General features: G+C 39.7%; 1 protein-coding gene across 1 annotated transcript in view; it reads left to right on the top strand.

Annotated features, from left to right (window-relative positions):
- si:ch211-186j3.6 (neural-cadherin) overlaps positions 1 to 21500 on the top strand; it is a 276919-nt gene that overhangs the window by 232188 nt on the left and 23231 nt on the right. The window contains exons 33-34 of the mRNA XM_041034346.1: positions 11191 to 11455; positions 18499 to 18679. Of these exons, the coding sequence (XP_040890280.1) occupies positions 11191 to 11455; positions 18499 to 18679 (446 nt within the window). The remainder of the gene's footprint in view (positions 1 to 11190; positions 11456 to 18498; positions 18680 to 21500) is intronic.

The raw sequence follows: 21500 nt of genomic DNA, 5'->3' as shown, positions 1-21500 counted from the left end.
GAATTGCCCCCCAGGGCACAAATAAAGTTCTTGATTGATTGATTGATTGATTGATTGATTGATTGATTGATTGATTGATTGATTGATTGATTGATTGATTGATTGATTGATGGATGTCTGCTGAAGTCAAACTGAAATTTGAATGTACACTACAGTGATGGTGCGCTACTGACTGAAGAACATACCGTGAAACCATTGATCTTATTGTAATGTTTCCCCTTTTTTTCAACGAGCCCACATAATGTTGGTTATCACCCATTAGAATTCTCAGCTGTCTGTCCCTAAAGGTCTGTCCTCCAAATATGGAAACTAATTAACCTATAGCTTGCTGCTGTAACAGTGATTCCCTCTAGATTTAGGACGACAACTTTTCAGTCATGTTATTTCAGCACCTGTCACCTTCAGCTCCTTTGCACTGTTTTAGTCCCACATTATAGAGAATAGGGCATGTTGAACATCCACTCCTTGATCATTCATAAATAATATTGATATTCTCATGTCACTCCTGGAGACAAAGCAAACTACTGTATTTTGCAAAATATTGAACTATTAATTTAATTGTGTGACCAGTGTTGCACTAGTTCACATTTCCTGCAACAAGTTTGTGATGGGGTGTTGTGATGAGTTCTATTATATTTTTGGTTGGAACGACCACAGTCCAACGCTACATCCCCGACTGTCCATGAGTAAGAAAGTGAGTAAGTGACTGACTGAGTGAGTGTTGAAGTTGAACTATTGGTTGACCTGCCAAGTGCTGGATTTTCCCCATTTCAGCAGCTTGGAAGTGACTGCTGGTTGACATGTCGTCTTAATGGACAATGTTTCAGTCTTCCTACCTCCTACATGTTCCGTTGTCTGTAAACAGATACAGAAAAAATGAATATAATAAATGAAAACAGCTTTACTGAGAGTTCAGCTACTGAGAGTTAAATTACTGTATATGAGAGCACAGAGAGCAGCAGAAAAGCAAACAGATAAAGAGGAATCCAGCCATATATTAGGCTTTGACCTAGTCTTGTTGTTATCCTTTAAGGTTTTACTATACAATAATCTGCTCTAATGTACCGTAGATATGCTCCCAGTTCAAAGTGATCTCAGGAAATGCATTGTCACTGCATGGTCTAAACTCAGAGCCGAAGAAAACAGTGGTTCTTCTATTGTACATTAGCAGTGCAAATGATTTAGACTGACATTGAAAGCCCACTGCCAGGACTGAATACATTAAATGTATTATCTGCTTATTTGTCTTGAAGGCTTCATTTCATTTCTCCTACTCTGTTTTTTTTTCATTGGTAGCTTTTCTCGCACTTGAATTTGTTTATTTGCCAGCCTCGCTCTTTTTTTTTTATCCTTTCCGCCCCCGACTCACTTCATGCAATTCCCTCCCAGTCCTTTCCTCTTGCTCTGTCCCACCCCATACCGCGACTGCAAGTATTGATCAAGCAGCAGTGTCCACAATGATGATGATTATCCATACCACAGCTGCCGGTTATAGTACAACCTCTCCTCTGATCCCCGTCTGTCATCCATCTGTCTCTCCTTCCTGTCCATCCGTTCCTACATTTCCTCTTAAATGTCACACTGCTGCCTCATCTCAGCCACATGGGAAGCGGGTTCACATCATTTATCCACCATAAATTCTGCATTTATTCCCGGGTGCAGATACCATGAAAATGTGTAATCTTATGACCCACCCCCCACCAGTGAAACACTGGAAACCCCCTGCAATGTTTCTTTGATAGAAATAAAACCACATTGCCTTCTAGGATTATGTTTTTCACTGTAATACTTCTGTTTGCTTTTAATCAGAGGAAGGAATTAGTATGCGTTACACTTGGCTGGCTGCAAACTCACAATGTGAAGAGCTCTTTGTTTCTGCTGTTTGTGTGTGCCTTGCATTCCAACAGCGCGGTTAGTTAAAGATACTATATTTCCTTTGTTCTAAGCTACTCTTGGATCACAAGTAATTGGTTTTGTAGTTTACTTTATTTAATTGTCAATTTATTATGCTTACATAGTGAATATTAATCTAAATCAATGTAAATGTGCCGGGATTATCTCAAGAGGGAATCCATATCCACTGAGAGCTAAAGAACAAGTCTACTCCAAACTATTCAAATACTGTTGAAGATTAAAGCATGAAAGCTCAGTCTGAACCACTGGGAATTGTATAAGTGACAAAGTAATAAGGTCAGAGGTTCACATAGTAGCTTTCACAGCTTTCAATCACACCTCACAGTCTTCAACACTGAAAGGAGCTGACTCAGGTGATGTGTGGAAGTCATATATGAAGGTGGATCACAACCCTGTTCCAGATGAAGTGTGGTCCTTAGTGTAGGAGGTGCAGTTGTGTTTACGTGTCCTGGTTCAGCGGTGTGTACTCTAACTCGTGTTGATGACTGTAAAGCTACAGAGGCTGCAACCGAGAAGCACAGCAGAGCATTTTTCATCAATCTCATGACATCAGGTTTTAGTGTCAGTCACTTGGAATAAAGAGCTTTCTTCGATCGGGGAGACGTCCATCATGGAGACTGCAGTCGGTCTCATTTCTTTGCTATCAGTGGACAACACTACAATGCAGTCACAAGACATATCAGCTGCATCACAGTTGTATAACAAAACTTCTGTTCATATTTTCAGTTGTGTGTTCACATTGGAACAATGTTGGGCAAGCTACCTGACAACTGTAATCAGTTACTTATTACACATTACTCACTGATAAAGTAACTGCATAACTACTTACTCATCCAGCAGCTTGCTTAGACATGCTGACGGCATCGGCTTTCTTGACGCCAGAATCATCGTTTCACAACAGGCAGCCAAGAACGCAGAGGATTTTAATAAGAGAACTTTGGGAGGTCTGGTGTTACATTTCTCCTCTTTGGGTTGAGGATACCGCCAACCCTGCAAGCTGACCCCCAGGTGTCAAAGTAATGTATACTTTGTGATTAGTAACTGTAATGCTGTAGTCCCTTATGCTGAAAAAAGTCATCACATTACTGTAATGAGTTACTAAGTCATACAACACTGAACTGGAAAATAGCAAAATGGTTGAAAGCTCCACCGCTTAAACTAAAACTGCTCAAATTCTGAGGACCTTTAATTTGCCTTTGTCATTTCTGTGTTCTTACAACAGGAACAAAGCATGAACAAATGTCAGTCAGTCAGATAGTGCAGCGACTGATTTAGGAGAGCTCTCAGAAGGAGAAAAAACAAAAAAAAGCAGAGGTAACTTTTGTTCACTATTTGTGAGGCAAGGGAATTGTGAAGTCACAGCCTGGTGTCAGTCCAACTTTTCCGTCTGATAAAATAATTAAAAGTACTGTACATAGTACATTAAAACAGTGCACTTTCAACATTATCATATAGTTTCAACTTTATAATATTAGTGTGAGACACGCCCTAGAGTTCTCCGGCCAATTAATGCTAAAAAGCGTGTCTTCTGCAGATCTGCTGCAGCATTGGTAGCTTAGTGATCATTAACTAATCACAAGAGCACCAAAACTCCAGTGTTGGCTGTTCCTCTTCATCTCACTTTCATGCTCTGTGACCTCAGTGCCCATTTCCAGCTGTTATTCCAGCCATTACAGTGTATGTTTCAAGCTCTCATGTTAGACGTGGCCTCTAAAGAGCAGTGCTAACTATCAGGTGAATAAGATACAACCGCTGTTAATCATTTTCATCATTCAACCACAAGCTTGGTGCAGGCCAAGGTTAATAAATATTATTTAAACTACAGCCCTCTGAAATGAAGGGAGACTCTTAAGTGAGAATTTGAAAAGCCAGGCAGGTTGCAGGAACACGGGCTGACAAAAAACTCAGCTAAGCTTTACATGAATGGATACATACAGCTCCTGGAATGCACTGAATATTGCAGACTGTGTCGAAGGTGATTTCCTTGAAGATCAAATCATGATTAAGTTGAAAATGTAAGACTTAGGATTAGCCACTTTTAGAGAAAGGAAGTTAGTGGATGAATGTAGGCAGTGGGAGCTCCTGTCTATTAGAATAATGTTGAAGTTTTACAGTATGTTGTTGCAACCTGAGAGGTTTGACAAGTCTGAGATTTCATTATTGCTTCTCCTCTCCGCTCTTTTTTTAATATTTAAAAAAAGACAGAATGATGAGCCCATCTTTGTGTCTCTGTTTGTTTTGTTTTGTTTGTTTTATCCATCATTGCTTCTTGCCTCAATTCAACATCTTCCATCTCACTTCTGTGCCTCCTACTGTACATCATCTCATCTCAGAGAGTCTGGCATCTGCCTGCCCTCTTTTCATCACCTTTCAGTTTCCTCTGTGTTGTGAGGACACTGCTCTGGCATTGGGGTGGACAAAATGTAATTCTGAGATGACTACCATGGCGTTACCTCAGCATGGATGTGCACTGCAGTCAAGTGATTGAAACAAAAAAAATGTTTAATGGTTAATTGTATGTAAACAAGAAAGCTGTGAACCATAATCCAAACTAATCATGCTGAATAATCACTTGTGCTCTGATATTAACTCAGCTTGGACCACAGACCTCAGCTTAACCAGAAGATTTAAAAAAAATCCCTCCTGAGAAACTTGTGGTTGTGAAGTATAATTCCTGTTTCTTTTGGCAGCTTTTTCTCTGTTTGTGCGTATTACAGGCATGTGATGACAAGTGAATACACAATATACATTATTACTATGATGTATTAAACATTGGTGAATATTATTAGAAAGTACAGAATTATTTGTAGACAATATACAGAGGAGATTATTATTCAACAATTTCATTATTAGATGGTATTTATTATTGCCTTCAGTGGAGATGGTGGTAGAAGTCGGCACCTCTTGCATTGACTTTATTTGTATCTGTTTTCTGTTTCAGATGAAGTTTAAAATGCACTTTACAATTATGACAGTTCAAATATATACAAACAAAATTAGGCTACACCAGTGGAATATGCAAAGGAGAAAGAAATATGAGACATGACAAAATGCAAAGAAAAATGCAAAGAAAAAAACTGTGGTAGAAAAAGCCTGTGCTGGATACTGGATGTAGTATCTTGACTTGTTAATATGCTTTGCAAAGGCAGCACACATGCTTTTCAACCTTTAGCTTTCTTCTGTGTCATTTCCTCACTCTGAGAGTGACCTATATTTTGGCAGCCATGCTCAGCCATTAACCACCAGCCAATAAATATGTAGACACCATAAAAAAAAATAAGTGTGTAGTATTTTGCAGAAATATATTAAAAACAAATTATTTTATGAACAAGAGATTCATAGGGTGAATTGTTAATGCAGGGGCAAAATTCTCACCCACCATTCCAGAGAACCACAGGAGGCCAGTGAGGGCTCATTCCCTCATCGCTGCATGGGCAACTTTAAGTGGTTAAATGGTTTGCCTTAACCTGAATTTGTATTAATGTGTTAGGGGGTTACCCACAGAGTACCCACATTCCTACTGTAGCTATGGCGCAGGCTGTGCCATAGCTGACATGTGCCTTCTCAAAAATGTAACTTCACGTTGGGACCACACATGTGGGCTGCAGGAACTCTGAGTGGTTAGCTTGGGTTTCTTGTGCTGGTAGAGATAATAAGGAGAAAATTAAGGAAGCTGAAGATAGAATTGCTCACTGGAGAGACAGAGACAGACAGTAAGACAGGAATTAACATAATTATCCTCCATTCGGTAAAGAGACAAGGTGAAGCAGAAGTTACCTGGATGTAACTCCAGTTCTAGAGGAACCATAAAACACCTGAATATAACACATATAGTATGACACCACCAGTAGCTGTGACCTCAGTGCAAACAATTGAACACCTCTATAATTAGATTGCACAGGTGTAGCTAATAACGTGACCACAGCCTGATCTCATGTAGTACATTTCCAAATGCCACAGGTGTGTTGAGGGTGAATGAAGCAGCATTTATATATATATATATATATATATATATGTGTGTGTGTGTGTGTGTGTGTGTGTGTGTGTGTGTGTGTGTGTGTGTGTGTGTGTGTGTGTGTGTACATCAGAAACAGCATTAATCAGAAATATGGTGTACAATTGAAAGTTTAATGAAGGTTGGGGTGTAATAAGAACTGTTGAATTAAAGTATGATATAGACAGTACGTACAGGTGGTGGTACAGCAGTGCGTTCAGGTGTTGTACAGTGTTATGGTGAACAGTAGGAGTGATTCCCTGAAACATTCTTTCTAACTGCAGCTGAATGAGACTGTTAGAAAATGAGCTCTCTGCGGTGTGTGTGTGTGTGTGTGTGTGTGTGTGTGTGCGTGTGCGTGTGCGTGTGCGTGTGCGTGTGTGTGTGTGTGTGGAGGGGGGTGGATTGTCCATGATGGAGCACAGTTTGCTCAGTGACCTCCTGCTCCTCCTCACTGACTCCAGCGTCTCTCTGCCCAGTGATGGTCCCTGCCTTGTGAATGACTTTATTGATCCTTCTGGCATCTGTGGCACAGGTGCAGCTCCCCCAGCAGACCACAGCACGGTAGATGGCACTCACTACAACAAAACTGGTAGAAGATCTCCAGCTTGTTGCTGCGTGCACAGAAAGATCTGAGCTTGTAAACAGGAAACAGTGCCGGATTTAAAATACTCTGAAAAACCAGCTTTGCAAATGTTTTGTGAGGAAGGACATTTAGTTTATTACACCTCAACAACAATATACACAGTGCATTTTGGCAAATAACACTGAATGTAAACATAATTTATAGTTTGTTTACAAGAATACTCCACAGGGCCCCTTGGGGTTCACACTGTTTTGCTAGTTTATTTTTACAAGGCAGACTACCTTGACTGTACAGCGACACACATTTTGAAGAATGACATTCAGAACGAAAATAGCCTCTGCACAGCAGGTAAATTGAACACGCAACAAATGTGCAATTTGTTTACAGGCAAGCTTGCAAATCACTGTCAAATAATGAAGTAAATTGAAGAAATGATACATACTCGTTTTGAAACAGATCACATCTAAAGAACACTGTCTTTTTTTTATATAATTGGCATGAAATTGCATAGGACTTTCTAGGAAACTTAGAAACCTAGGAAATTATTTCTAAATTATAGAAAAGTTTCCCTTAACAAACGCACAGTAACTCTTCGACATACCAAGCTGGAGCTCCAGGTGTTTACACAGAGCATTTAACATAAATTACCCTCATCTGCCTTTGGGCTGGTAAGAATTCAAAGTGATGCCATTTGCCCAGCAGCATATTATGCTGATATTTTTGATGATATTTTTTTTATGTCCGAATCAATACCTAGACTCTAAAGCAGCAAACTGCGGACCAGATATCTGGGAAAATATTGGTGGGGAAAGTGAGTAACACTTGTATGAATGTGAAGCTGGGTATAGAGTTTGGTGTAATTTCTCAGTAAGATGAAGAAAAATGCACAAGTCATTCATATATCCTCACAATCTGCATTTGCACAGCATTATTTAATCATGAGAAGAGGGCAGATTAACACATCATCTGCACACGTCTGTGATACCGAGAGGCTGCAGCCATCGAGCGCAGTCTGTCGCCTCGTCTGGGGAAATGAAACCATCCCTGCAGTGGGACTGTTTACTCAAAAATGGAGTCACACACCTTCATACACACCTAGTGTATGGTGCTCCCGTGAAGACTCACACCATCGAACACATTCACTCACACACCACCCAGGGAGCGAAGCAGGAGCCAAATTGCTCCGCTCCGCACAGCTTTAATTGGGGGTAAAATCAGGTGGCTGTGAGTGCGCCTGGTTAAAAAGCACTGCCCCACTGGATTCTAAATATAATTAATACTTCATCACAGAGCCTTGAAATGAGCCATGGTTCTCCAGCTAAACAACCTTTGAGGCATCCAGCACTTTATTCTGCTGCTTCACGGGGAGAAGAAGCGACAGAAAGACATGGATGGAAAATGGAAAGATAGGCGGAAAAGCGGGGCCTGATTTGGCAGAGAATACTGGACCAAACAAAAAAAAAAAAGAGAGGACAGGGAACTCGGTAGAAGCACGGACAAGAGACGGGCACTGATAAGAGATGGTTGGTTTGACTTTTTTTTCTTTTCTTTTTTTTTTTAAATAATGTGAAAAAAAACTTTTGCCTTTATTATGTTGAGCAGGAGCGGGAGAATTAATGGTGGCCACCCACAACTCCTTTACATCTCTCTGTCTCTCTGTCTCTGTTTCTCTGCTCGTCTCATCTCAGTCCTCTGTTTATGTGGCAGTGGTGGCAGAGGAAGATGGAGGGGCGAAAATTATGCTCAGTGGGACACTTGGAGGAAACAGTTTGAAATTGAAATGAGGACGACCCACCCACCACCCCGTCCCTCTCAGAATGGCCTTCTAACTTATTCTCTCTCTCACGCCGTCTCCGCCTCTCTTTCTCACACACTCAGAGAAATACAGGTTGCTGGATTTGTTTTAAATCAATATTACTCTGTGATAGACATGTGATTAGCATCACAGCCAAGTCAAAATGGTACGGTTTTCATCTCAAGATCTGAGGGTGAAGGGAAACATCTTGTGCAAACATGGGAAAAGTGTTTTTGTTTTTCTCTCCCTCATTTTCACTTCTCATCCATAAATTCCATATTTCCTCTGTCTTCTTCCTTTTCCTTGCTGTCACATCACTTCCTCACATAACAGTTTTTCTCAACAAGTTGTCCTTCTGGAGCTGGACTGTGTGTGTGTGTGTGTGTGTGTGTGTGTGTGTGTGTGTGTGTGTGTGTGTGTGTGTGTGTGTGTGTGTGTGTGTGTGTGTGTGTGTGTGTCTTGATGGCACTGACAGCAGGGCATGTTTGAACAAGTCAGCAAATCGCAAGTTAAAATGTCAGCTTTACCAGAAACAGTCCCTTATCTAAAATTTACTTCAGGCCCATAACAACAGCACAAATGACAGCTAGCTTTTCCCTGTGTGGTTTTTGATCATATTATGATAAAACACGTCACCACCACTTAGTTGACAAAACTGTGGGGTGTAGGCGGTGGGTGGTTAGAACATTTATTATGTTTATTTTGTGTGTTCACATTTTTGTTCGTTCTGTTTGAAGGAGGGTTACTCGAGGTTATATACCATCATCAGATGGTAGAAATGTCAGCTTCCAATATGGGATTTTGTCATTTTCCTTGTGTTTGTGAACCTACGGGGAGCCAATCTGGCTCATGGGCCAACTGGCCAAATTGTCCCATTGATCCAGTCTTTTACCGGCCAAGAGGAATCTTTTCTTTCTTTTGATCCCCATTAGCTCTTAAACCTGAGACTTGGACTTCGGTCACTTCAAACATATTTTACCCTTTACCACTAGTGGTATCTTGCCATGTAGGTGGTTTTGATTTGATTCACTGAGGTTTTGGCGAGTCTTCTGCCTCTGTCTCAAAACAAAGAGACAGAATGTAATTTGGTCTATGCCAATCAAAGCGTCAAAAAATACATTTGGAGGCTGAATCTTTCTGCTCAAAGATGGACAGGTGGTGGTTGTAGTTTGAAAGAAAACTGCCCTCAACAAAAACCTTTCACAAGAGGTTTGTGGATTTTCCCAAGAAAGCAGGTTTCTGTAAAGAGACCTTGCTTTTTTCAGATGCAGTTTTTGAGGCTTTATGCACCATTGTATTGGGAAACCTGGTCCATTCTTCTCCAGTACTTGAGAATTTATGGCTCTTACTTCACAATACCCACACGAAACATTGTATGCTGTTCTAGTTATTTGTTTTACTTTAAAATGATCAGTTTTATATGTAAGATTTTATATAAGATTTTTATATAAGATCTGTGAGAAAAGGGTTATTATTGATGGGATGGCCACTGCCCAATTTTCTTCAGTAACCAGTTCCAGTGCACATTTATAGCTCAAGAAGAACTAGTCAAGCTGTCCGACCCTCTTGTTTTAGTATTTTTAGTATTGCTGTATCTCTGTGCAGGGTTATGCACCTATACCATACAACACAATGCCGTAGTTGACTAGGCACAGGTTTATTTTGGTCCACTGACAAACCTAAATTTACTATGGAAATGTAACTGTCGCAGCTTGATGTAAAGACTTTGCAGTTTGCAGAGATCAGATGTGATAAATGCTAAAACCTGTAGTTGTGTATTTGTCAGTAGTGTGCTGTTAGCCGCCTCAGACAGTAAGCCACATGACTGCATCCAATAAAGTTCTCTGAGGCCAGTTTAAAAAAATAAGGTGAAGTATGAGCAGCTGTTGCTTCATTTTATAGCACAAACCCACTGTTTTATGAAAGTTCAGTTATATTATGTTCAGCGACTGACTCAGCTTTGGGGGAAAAAAGTGAAGCTTTAGAATAAGGCAGAACCTCTGCCTTGACATTTTGACAGAGGCCATTGTTATCTTTAAGAGACCTGTTAAAGTTTGCATCTTCACTTGCAGTTTTCTTACAAAGACTTAGAATTTGACTTGAAACCTGCCACAGGTTTTCATACCGTGATTCTTCATGACTGTCAAACAACCACATCATCACTGAAAGTTTATTAGATGGAAAGCACTGAAGATGGTAACATAAACTCTGTTGGCAACAAGGCCTACTGCCATTTTTAGACAACAACAAAGGAAATTAGAGACATTCATCTGACAGTTGGGAAAGGGCTAAGAATAAATCAAAGCAGAAAATGTTTTGTTTTGCTCAGTCTTAATAGTCATAGGCTTTTTAGTCATCTCTGCACTTTATAGTTGAGTCTGCATGATCTGTAGAAACAAACGTTCAAAAAACTAAAAATGTCTTACTCCTTTAATGATACAGCATTAAGGTGAACATTCAGAACACATGGTAAAAATCTATGGGAGAAGCAGGGATGAAAGCCTCCAAACAGAGCTGCCTCAATAAATGTTGAGCCTAAAATACACTGAACACTTGACTGATGAAAGGCTTGCTGCCACCGGTTTGTTAGTGTTTTACTCGTGGTTCATGTTGATGTCAAGCCCCTAAATTATGTGTGGATCCAGTGCCTTTAAAGTAGACTCATTAAGCTAACAACGGTCAGGATTAAGCATTTAATTCAATTGTGTATTGTTTGCAGTGTGTCAAGTTGTTTTGCAAAATACTTTTAATAACCAATAGCAGTGCCTCAGTATGTGGCAATGATGACTGAAATTTGGTTTATAAAGAGAAAATTGTGTATTCCAGACCAAACCTCTGAGGCCAGAGTTTTACTGAACATGTAAACCTCTTACTAATTGTCCCCTTTTTCCCACTGTGCAGATCTTCCAGGGCCTCCTCTGTGTTTTCTATAACCTCGGTGACGGGGACTATAATCTAACCCTGCCCACCTATCGCCTGGACAATGGGGAATGGCATGAGGTCCTCCTAGATCGTCATGACAATGAGATGACACTGCGACTGGATGGAGGTGGAGGGCAGCGGGAGGTCACAGGATCGCGGGGCCGAAGCAGAGAAATCATAATTGACCCCACTGTGGTGATTCTGGGAAATACCTTTCCATCTGTAATCAACAAAAGCTTCCAGGGTAAGTCATAACAGCACATTTCACTTAAAATGAAATCTGCATGTGTTTATCAGAGTCTATCTTTGATTTAAAAAATAAATAAAAAACTGGGAACACGCTATAAAACCTTTTTTGATTTGCAATCATTTTCATTGGTGATCAGTTTTTTTCTGTGCATCAAAGGACTGTTCTCGGAGAAGACAGTCCACAGACCAGGTGTTAGGAGCAGCAGATGTGAAGGTTCTTGTGAACTGGATGTACTGTAGACTGAATCCCAAGCTCCTTGCAGCACTTCCCTGTGTCAGTGTAGTTCACTTTGCGTTCACATTCGGGAGCTGTCAAGAACGTCTGCATGGGAACAGCTGGAGGAACTAGAGGCTGAAGGGCAACTTGTCAAATGGAAAATAAGATTTTTTTTTATGTCTCATAGCACCAAATGGTACCAATGCCTCAGCAATCACTTGGCCAGGTGCTGACATTTCTAACGAAACCTCCCCAATCTGGACTTTCAGGGATTACAGTCTGATTCAGCAGATGTGGACAGCTGCCTGATTAGAGCATTCTCGTTACCTTCAAGTCTCCCTTCTGTTTTCCAGTGGCTGAATATTTACTTGTCTTTTATTTTTCTCACCTCAGTAAAGTTGCTGCTTTTACCTGTTCAGTCGTTTCTTCACTAGTAATATTCACAGTTGATAGTGTTTGCTTTATAAAGTAATCAAAACTGAGTATTTCAACAGCTGTGCAAAAACAAAGAAGGAAACTTTAAAAAGCATTAAAACTTTAGTAAGCCATCACACCTCAGACAATCAAAGTCAAAATAAAAAAGGTGACAAAGCTTTAAATGCCAGTGGTTATCAAGACAGCAAATACAGCAGACCTGGGAAACCTGATTTCTGTCTGGACCTGCATTCAAAAACCTGGAGTCACAGTCAGTTGACATGACTGAACATTTAAAATACACAAGAAAATAATTAGGTTTAAACCATGCTGGTTCACAATACAAATGATTTTATTTGGACCTGAAAACACCTGGTTCTTACTGAGCTGTTTTCTTCTGTAAAGTCCAAGGTTTTTTGCCTAGAAATGATCAAAACAAAAATTGAATGAAAAGTAAAGTTTAACTTTAGAAAAGACTTGAAGACAGTTGTGATATTACATGTCAGTGACCTGTTGTGTTGTTCAGTTTGCCTGTAACTGAAGAAGGATGCAAGGAGCAACTTCACATTTCATTGGCTCAAATAGATGGATAAAATAAATGGATGAATGAATCCCCTTATTTCAGTAGTAAAATAAGGGAAATAAGTTGGTTAAAAACAAGGGAAATAAGACCACTGGGGTATGGCCTAAGTGGGAAAAACATGTCTATCTATCTATCTATCTATCTATCAGATAGATAGACAACAGTAACAACACACACACATCACTATACAAATAAATATATTCTATGCAGACATAGCAAAGGATTTAAAGTTTTCTCTCTATAGTAAATGTAATCACAGTAGATAATTACGAATGAGAAAAGGGTATTACACAAAAAGAGAACTACAGCTCAACATTCAAGGGAGACATCTTTACATGGCTCAGGCAGATAAATACAAGCAAGGCTGACAAGGTAAACACTTTCTGCAGCGAATGGGAGAAAGATTATGATGCACAACAGTGTAAATCTTCCTGTATGTCCGTTTCAGTGGAGAACTAATTGATCGTACAATGGCAAAATAACACAGGAGAATGTTTGCTAGACACAATCTAAACACCATCCACGTTGTATTGTATGTACAATAAGTCCTCCAACTTAAACAGCTATGCAGGTGGTTTGTCACTGTCCACAGATAACAGACAATCCATTGCAGTGTACCAGTGGCAGTCATACAGCACCTTCATCATCATGATGGCAGCAGTACACATACAGTTAAGGTTGTGGAACAGTCATGGTTTGGTTAGGTTTAGGCACAGAAACTGTAAGGGACAGTTTAGGAACCCGTCCTACTAGAGGTCGCTCAAGAAATAAAATGTAAATATAGGTCATAATAAACTCGGGCAAGAAAGAGAATGTGATGTGTCTGATGTTTCACAGGATAAAGTGAAAATGGTGGTGTGTGTCGTCCAGGGCATGTGAGACAGTTTAACAAGTATTCTTCATGAAAAGTGCTACCAGAAATAGGTCCTTTTATCTATTCATACAGTTTCAATGGATAAGTGCGATGTCTTTATGTGTTGATGAATGATTGATATGACAGTTTCATGGCTAATTCACCCAAATGCATCTTCATTGTTGCTGGGATAATGTCCGTCCCCACAGCTGGGTGTGTGAGGGCTTTAGGGACTACAGGGGTGGGAATACTGTGTGTGTGTGTGTGTGTGTGTGTGTGTGTCATGTTTCAGTTGGGGAAGGGTGATATGGTCTCAAAATAACAACTGTCAGATTTATCAAAGTAACAATGGATGAAACATGTTTTATGTACATATGTGTTCAAGTGCTACTCGATATTTTATTTTTGCACTGTACAATAAATAAAATATGCATTATGACTGAATAACATTTATTTAAGATATGAAATAGTTAAGGATTATTTTAGGTGCCTGTTTTTGGCTGTTGCAACTATGTAATATGATAAATAGATGTGAACAGAAATGTGTTCTGATCTGATCCTATCGACAGAGTGACGTAAATTGACAGTCCCTTCTCGATCATTACAAATCACTGTTGGTTAAGTTTAAGGAAACATCATGGCTTAGGTTAAAATGAGCACTTAGTTAAAGAGGCTTCGCTGTCATGGATACAATAATAAACACTTGGTAAAGATTAGGGAACAATTGGACTTGTGCTTAAAGAGTTTTGTTGACCCATCCACCTTTCCATGTGGACTTTGCCAGTCAAATAATACCTTACTAACTCATTTGCTCTCATATTAGCTGTGACGGGGCTTTGTGAATGAAACATATGCTGTTCCAAGGGTTTTGTGTGGCACTCTCAAACTCTTGTGTCCTTCTGAAATGTGTTAACGATTTCGCGAGAACCTCCAGACAGTGGTCTGGAAGCAGAGGCTGGCTCCTTCACTGCTCACTGAGGTTGCAGATAATTTTGTGGGTTAAATACCACTGCAGTACTCAGCTACTGGTAAGGAAAACATAGGAACTGAGCTTGAGGAGCTGCTCTTAAGGAGCTGGTTGCAGATATAAATACTTTCATCTAACTCTCAACAAGAAAGGGAATATGTTTGTTTCCCAAAATGTCAAACTATTTATTTAAAACAACTAGAAAAGCAATACCAACTCCACTTTCTCTATGAATAAACCCATGCAAAAGGCACAAGCACACAACAAAAATTTGGTGGTTTGTTCTGAGGCTTAGGCCACAAATGACAGTTAGTCTGGAATAATTCATTTACCAAAGACACTGACTTGCTGTAATTTAGGTAAGTAAATGAGCCATAATGTAAAGTATTTGGTAAATTTGAGGGACTTCACACATGAACCCAAAGGTTGGCTGGTGCAGTCAAAGGATTCAGACAGAAGAATTTGGGTGAGGAAACACAGAAACAAAATACTGGGCAATAGGCAAAATACTGTGTGATAATAGAGAGAGGAAGAGGTCAGAACTATGGAGAGACACAGATACAAAGTGAGAGCGAGTTCCCCGGAGTTAGACAGTGAGAGGTGTAGACAGCTGTGCCTCAGGCAGTAAAAGACAATGCATGTGTTTATTAAATAGACTTTAAAAGCATTTCCCTTCAAAAGAGGCAGACGTGATAGATGGTGGCAGGGAAAGTGTACGTGCGTGCGTGTCCGTGCATGCATGCGTGTGATCACTAGCCTGTGTGTGTTTGCTCTCACTTTTCTGATCATGTCTTTTCAAATAGCAACGCAGGGGGAACGAGGTGTTAACTGAAAACACCAACTTAGCAATTAAACGATGAGAACATAACCAACAGAAATATGTGTCCTCGGGAGTTTATGGCTCTGTTGCTCCATGGTAACACCTCAGCAGCATTCACTGCTCTGAGTTACACATAATGAGTTATCGCAGACCTTTAAACTTTACCTGCACTGCTCGTAAACAAAACTCCTCAGTTAAAGGACTGACCTGTTTGTATGAAAAACATATCAATATTTTGTGTTGGATTTTACATTAATATATAAATAGGATTTATTGTTAACTTGGGTTAAATGTAAGCTTCGTTTGCAGATCAGTTATCAGTACTTCATATCTGTGCACTGAGGCCAGATAACATTTAACATTAATGTCATTTATTCTAGAGTTGCTTTTAAATTCAGTACAGTTTATTGCAATTTAAGGATAGTTCTGTTGCCACCTCAGTATCTGCCTGTATGCTCTGAGTCTACATTCCACCAGGTGGGAAGTTATCAATCCACTGATTGACTGAAACTTTTAAGGGTACATGCAATACCAATATAATCATACATAATGTAGCCAACAAGAATTTAAAACAAAAACAAACACAATGAGATACAAGAGACAGGTAGATCACAGCAAGGGTAAAAATATCAGTGGAAACACTGAGATAACAAATAAAAACAATAATAGCTGAAAGAGACAATTAAATGATAAGCAGGACAAAGTCATCAATTAAAACAGTCACAGCCAACTGGTCGTAAAAGTGTCAGATATAAAGTCACTCCCCACTCCCTGCTATGCTGAGCTAGGTGCTCCATTGTGTGAAAACACATGGTCAGTGCCAAGAAGCACAATATCAATCCTGTATATATTCTTCATTCACGTAGTCCATCCATTGACTGAATTATGGCAAGTTCAGTAGTTCGAGCAGGAAGTTTGTCTATGTATATGTTGTGATGTTTACAGTTGAAATTTGGGTAGTGAGTAGGGATGGCTCAATATCATTTTTTCACGTCTGATACTGATACCTTAACTTTGAGTATCTGCCAATACCAATACGAACCTGAGATCGTCTTTTTCCCTCTCTTAAATAGCAGAGCTGTTTTATCATACATTTGTCTGGATGCACTTTGCTTAATTTTGCATTCTCAAAACACTATGCTCAAACTGTGAAACAAATATTCTGCTCTACTGCTGCTTTTTTTTTTTAAATAAAACTTTTGCAAACAAAACTTTAAGCAGCATTTTTGATTTGTTGGCACCTTTCAAACATTCAAGCTGAAATTTAAAGTGCACTTTGTGCAAATGTTTAAATCTGAGTATTTAGAGAAACAAATGATAATAATTCCAGTGTAAAGTACTCAACACTCAGTGTAGCCCGTGCCTCAGTGACATAGCAAAAAGTTGCAGTATAGACTTTAACTTAAATAACTATGTATAAAGATTCTTCTAGAGAAAGATTAGCTCTTCAGCCTTCACAGCTGCGATCCTTGCCCTCATTTCATCAGTAATAATGGAGACTGTGTTGAAGAGCTTCTCATTCTCCACGCTTGCTGAAGATGTTATTATTTATTATTTATTTATTATATTTATGTCCAGAGAAATTTAGTTGCTATGACCACCAGAGAGGACAGTCTAGGTTGGTTGACTTTCCAGTAGTCAGTGGATTGTCCAAATGCTGAGTAGTTGGATAACTGCGGTAGGTCTTCACTTCAATGCGTGCACTTGTGGTGGTTGACCCGGGACCAGGTTCTGCTGTGCTTTCCTCTAGGATTTCATCAAAAACACATTCACTTATCCTCCACAACACTTCGTCCATCTTCCTTACCTCTGTCTTTAACGCATCCTTTCCATGTCTTGAGGTTTCTGCATTTGTGAAGTGCCTGGAATGATAAAAATAAACATATGTAACATTTAAAATAATGTCACATACTTCATCCAATAGCATTGTAACCAAGAATAAAGGCTCAGAGTTTTTGAAACGTGGTTCCAGTGGTTTACAGCTAATGTGTCTGGAAGCTGCTTTTTATGAAGTCAAATTTGAGTGTACGTGCTGTGATGTCAGCCTTAGAAATGGGCTTGGACACACGACTGGGCTCCAGATGTCAGTTCTGAAAGTAACCATGGCAGCTTTCTCCAAGCATTTCAGAATTCATAACCACTTTGGAGATGAAATTCCGTTTTTTGAACGAGTGCAGCGATGCTCCAAATGTTCGATTCAACGTCGAAAACCCACATTTTCAACAACAGAAAGGGGTTGGTCATTAATTCTACTTGCCTGTATAAATTTAACATTCTCCTTTCACTGATGCTTCTTCAAGTGTTTCATCAACTTTGTGGCGCAGAAGTTTCACCGATCAAAATACTTGCATTGCATAAACTGCACTTTGCTGTTTTGCTCTTTTCTCCCTTGAGCTGAAAATAATTCCACACAGCTGATGTGATGACACTGCTGCTGACTGATTTTGGTCAGTATCTGACCAATACTGATACTGGTAGTAGGTTTCCTGTTCACCTTGGTTTTCTCCTCCAAAGACCTTTAGCTAACCTGTGAGTTTGTTTAAAATCTGTCTGATCGTCTAACTGCTCATTCTTTTTTTTTTAGCAATGTCACCATGTTCCCAGAGCCCAGTTATTACTTTGGAAGCATTTTGCCTCACTTTGACCTTGTTTCTTTGGTTAAACAATGTGTTTTCTACTAATCATGTGCAGCACTTTGCAAACAGCATTTCAGACATGTTTAAACCCCTTTGGTGTGTCAGATATGTAACCTAGTGAAGCAGAGACAACTGTAAACAGAACAGCTATCGGTGCACCATAGAGAACTTTATGTGAAATCCTCCATATATGCAAATCTTATTTTCCCTTCGATGTTGTAAGATTTCCTAAAACAGTATGACTAGCATTTTAAGATGCTGCGATAAAATCTTTACAACAGGAAGATCATTGTCACACTGTTTCCACAAAAAAAAAATAAATACTTTGCTAACCCTTGGATACCACTGAATGTGACAGAGCGGTCTGGATCTTAAAAACCACACTGGATATAAGCTATAAGTGTTATATAAAATACATCAAGAACACATGGTTGAATTGCTCACCAGGGACATGAGGCTCTGATAATAAAACACTATGTCTGTGTAGGTCAATGTAGATAACATTTTATTTTTCTCTGTTCTGCTGCTTTCCATATTTCTTCCTGCAGGCTGCATGAGGGACCTACGCCTCAACGGTCGCTATATGCCACTGGACAGCCAGCCGCGAGATGGGGTTTCCCAGGTCAGCGTACAAGGTCTCTCCCTTGGGTGCTCATCTGACTCCTGCAAAAGGAACCAGTGTAGCCCCCCATTCACCTGTGTTGACTTGTGGAGAGTGCACGAATGCAGGTACGCACACAAAACAAGACACACCAACCGTAACTACACAGCCAACGCGCACACTCATTATTTTGACACAAAGGCATGAGGACAGATACATTTATACCAACTCACTCTACCTCTGAAGCCATTTTCCAGCTTTTGACCTTGGTATTATTTTTGTTCATAGCCACATAAATGTGTTTTAAGATAACCTGACCCTGACCTGCTCCAGAACTTTGGAAAATTACAGAAGGAAAAGCATCCCTGAGCCGTTATTTGTCATAAAACTGATGAAATGTTGTTCAAATTCCATGGCAACCATGTTATGGCATAAAAGCTTTTGCTCATGTATGCGTAAGGGTGTTAAAAATGCAGGAAAATGTGGCAAGTTCCAATTACCATCCACTTGTGGAGGACAAACAGAGAGAAGTCCAGGCTAGCACTATGGAAACCATTCACCAAGCAACTTGAGTGACAGTGACACAAGGACCTCATTTACAAACATGTGATGTTGAGTCATTTTTAGCTAGAGTCATGGCAGCAATCTCACCTCCATACAATAACAAAGAATTTGACCAGCACACTCGATATATTTTCAGTTTTCTTTGATGTCAGTATGAATAAACAAATATTTAGCAAAACACTTTACATGCAGCATGTGAACAAAAAGGAATTAAACTGGAGTCCCTGCTGAATGTCCTGTCATTCAATGCTTGCGCACTGTTGGATATCATAAAACAGACAGCAGCTCTCTCATGATGCTATGAAATAAACTAGTTGTGACAGCATATGAGTGGGTTCACTGTAAGAAGCAGAGGGCGAGTGTACCATCCTCTCATGATAATGCTCCTTAATTAAAGCGTCATTGGGAAAAGTTCAAATCTACTGATCAAGCCTATGAAAAAAACCCACAGTCTGTATCCCTGCTATCATAACATTTTGAACTCCCCTCTGACAACCACAAAAATGTCAAGTGTGAAAAATCAGTACAGCACAGACCTGGAAATAAAAAAAGAATCTCTGTCTTCCACTCACTGTCTACTCTCTCTTTCCTGTCATGTCTGAATGAAGCTGTAAGTAACATTACAGCTGACAGATAAACCATCACGTTAACAGATAGATGAAGCCAGAAATGTTATGTATTCCAGTTCTGAAAAGCGCTTTAAAAAAAACAAAACACAGATTTTATGTGAGGATCAGTTTACTTGTCATGTCTGCAATAAAAAGACATGGATGTGGGGATTTGAAAGCTGTGGGCTTTACATAGCCAAATATATATAACCAAAAATTTGGTATAACCAAATTTTGAGATGGAGTTGCATTATGGGAAGCGAATGATGCAGCATTTTTAGAGTCCATTCTAGGGAGTAAGTTTGAGTTTGAGGCATTATTTTTTAGTTTGTGTTTGCAAGTCCCTCAACTTTATAGAAGTCCAATAGTAAACTGCTGCAGTACACTGTACCTTTAAACATTTTTGTAGTGATTACTGATTGTGTCAGCAGGAAACTGACTCTGGTGGTTCTCTTTTCCCAAGTTTAAAGATAATCAGTGTAGATAAAGGATTGAGATCCCGAATTGTCTCTAGCTAATGTTAGTGTACATACAAAGCCTTAATTAATTTGTTGTTACTGTGCCTCACTCTTCAGTTTCTTGATTCAAAAACCTCAGGCTGAAATGACAAAAATGTGCAATGACTGGTTGGAGGTCACAAATTATCTGTTCATTTTGTTTTCTTTTGTATTTGTGTTTGTATCTTTGAGAAACAAATGAGCCAAATTTCAAACCAAACTAAATTTAACCTCCCAGTCAGAGTCAGACAGTGCGTCACATGACGTCACACATGAATTTTAACAGGTCACTTGCATACCTGCACATTTGCGGGTGCAGCAGGATTCTGGTGGGATCTGTTCAGATAAACTGCAAAAACACCAAGTGATTTGTTTGCATCACTTAACTACAATGGAAACTATAAACATGAACGTACACCAGGGAGGCTGAGCTGTTACAGGCTGTGCTAGTGTGTGTGTGTGTGTGTGTGTGTGTTGCTACACGTTGTTGGTGACAGGATGAAATGCAGCTGAGGAAGTTCAGTTTTAAGGCTTATCAAACATGATGACAGAAGGATTGTACAACTCTGGCAGGCAGTAACAACAACAATAACTTCTTCTCACCTCGGTGTTTGTGAGGTAAACAAGATTGGCCTATGCAGTGTGTTGCTGGCTGACTCTCGACTACACTGCAGCAAAAGTTGAGCGATCAACTTTTGACACTTTTTTTTCGTTGTTGTCTAAATGTGGCCTCCAAGCGAATTTCAAAAGTTAAAAGCCCGTAAGAGCCAGTGTGTTCAGCAACAGCCATGTCTCATTTTAAAAGGTAAAATGAATAAGACACCTGCTCCGTTATTAAGCACCTAAACACCTGATATGTTGGAGGTGAAAATAAATTATTTTCCCAGCCCTCTGACCCTGATGGGATTCACACTTTTGCTTGATCAACATTTCACATGCATTCCTGACTGACTTTCTGTATGAGAGTTTGTTTGTCAGTGGGAAATGGGAAATGTCGTGCAATGAAAAGCCGCAGCAAACTAACAGGCCTCTCCTGTGGCACAGACTGAATCAAACACCAAGTGCTCTTAGCCACATTCACTAATCTCAGCAGTTTTTCTGCCACTGGAAACATCAGCCTCCATTCAGTCTGTGCGGCCTTCTAGCTTTTAATCTTACCTTTCCCTTTTTTTTTTTTCCACTTTCTGATCCACTCACCCACATCATCTATTCACCAACTATTTTTTTTTTTTTTTCACTTTTACAATGGCTCCCATTCTCGCACTCTGCCCCTCCATTTC

This window comes from Toxotes jaculatrix, chromosome 1 (genome assembly GCF_017976425.1).
Source record: "Toxotes jaculatrix isolate fToxJac2 chromosome 1, fToxJac2.pri, whole genome shotgun sequence".
Classification (NCBI taxonomy): Eukaryota; Metazoa; Chordata; class Actinopteri; family Toxotidae; genus Toxotes; species Toxotes jaculatrix.
This window is presented reverse-complemented; position numbering and strand designations above follow the sequence as displayed.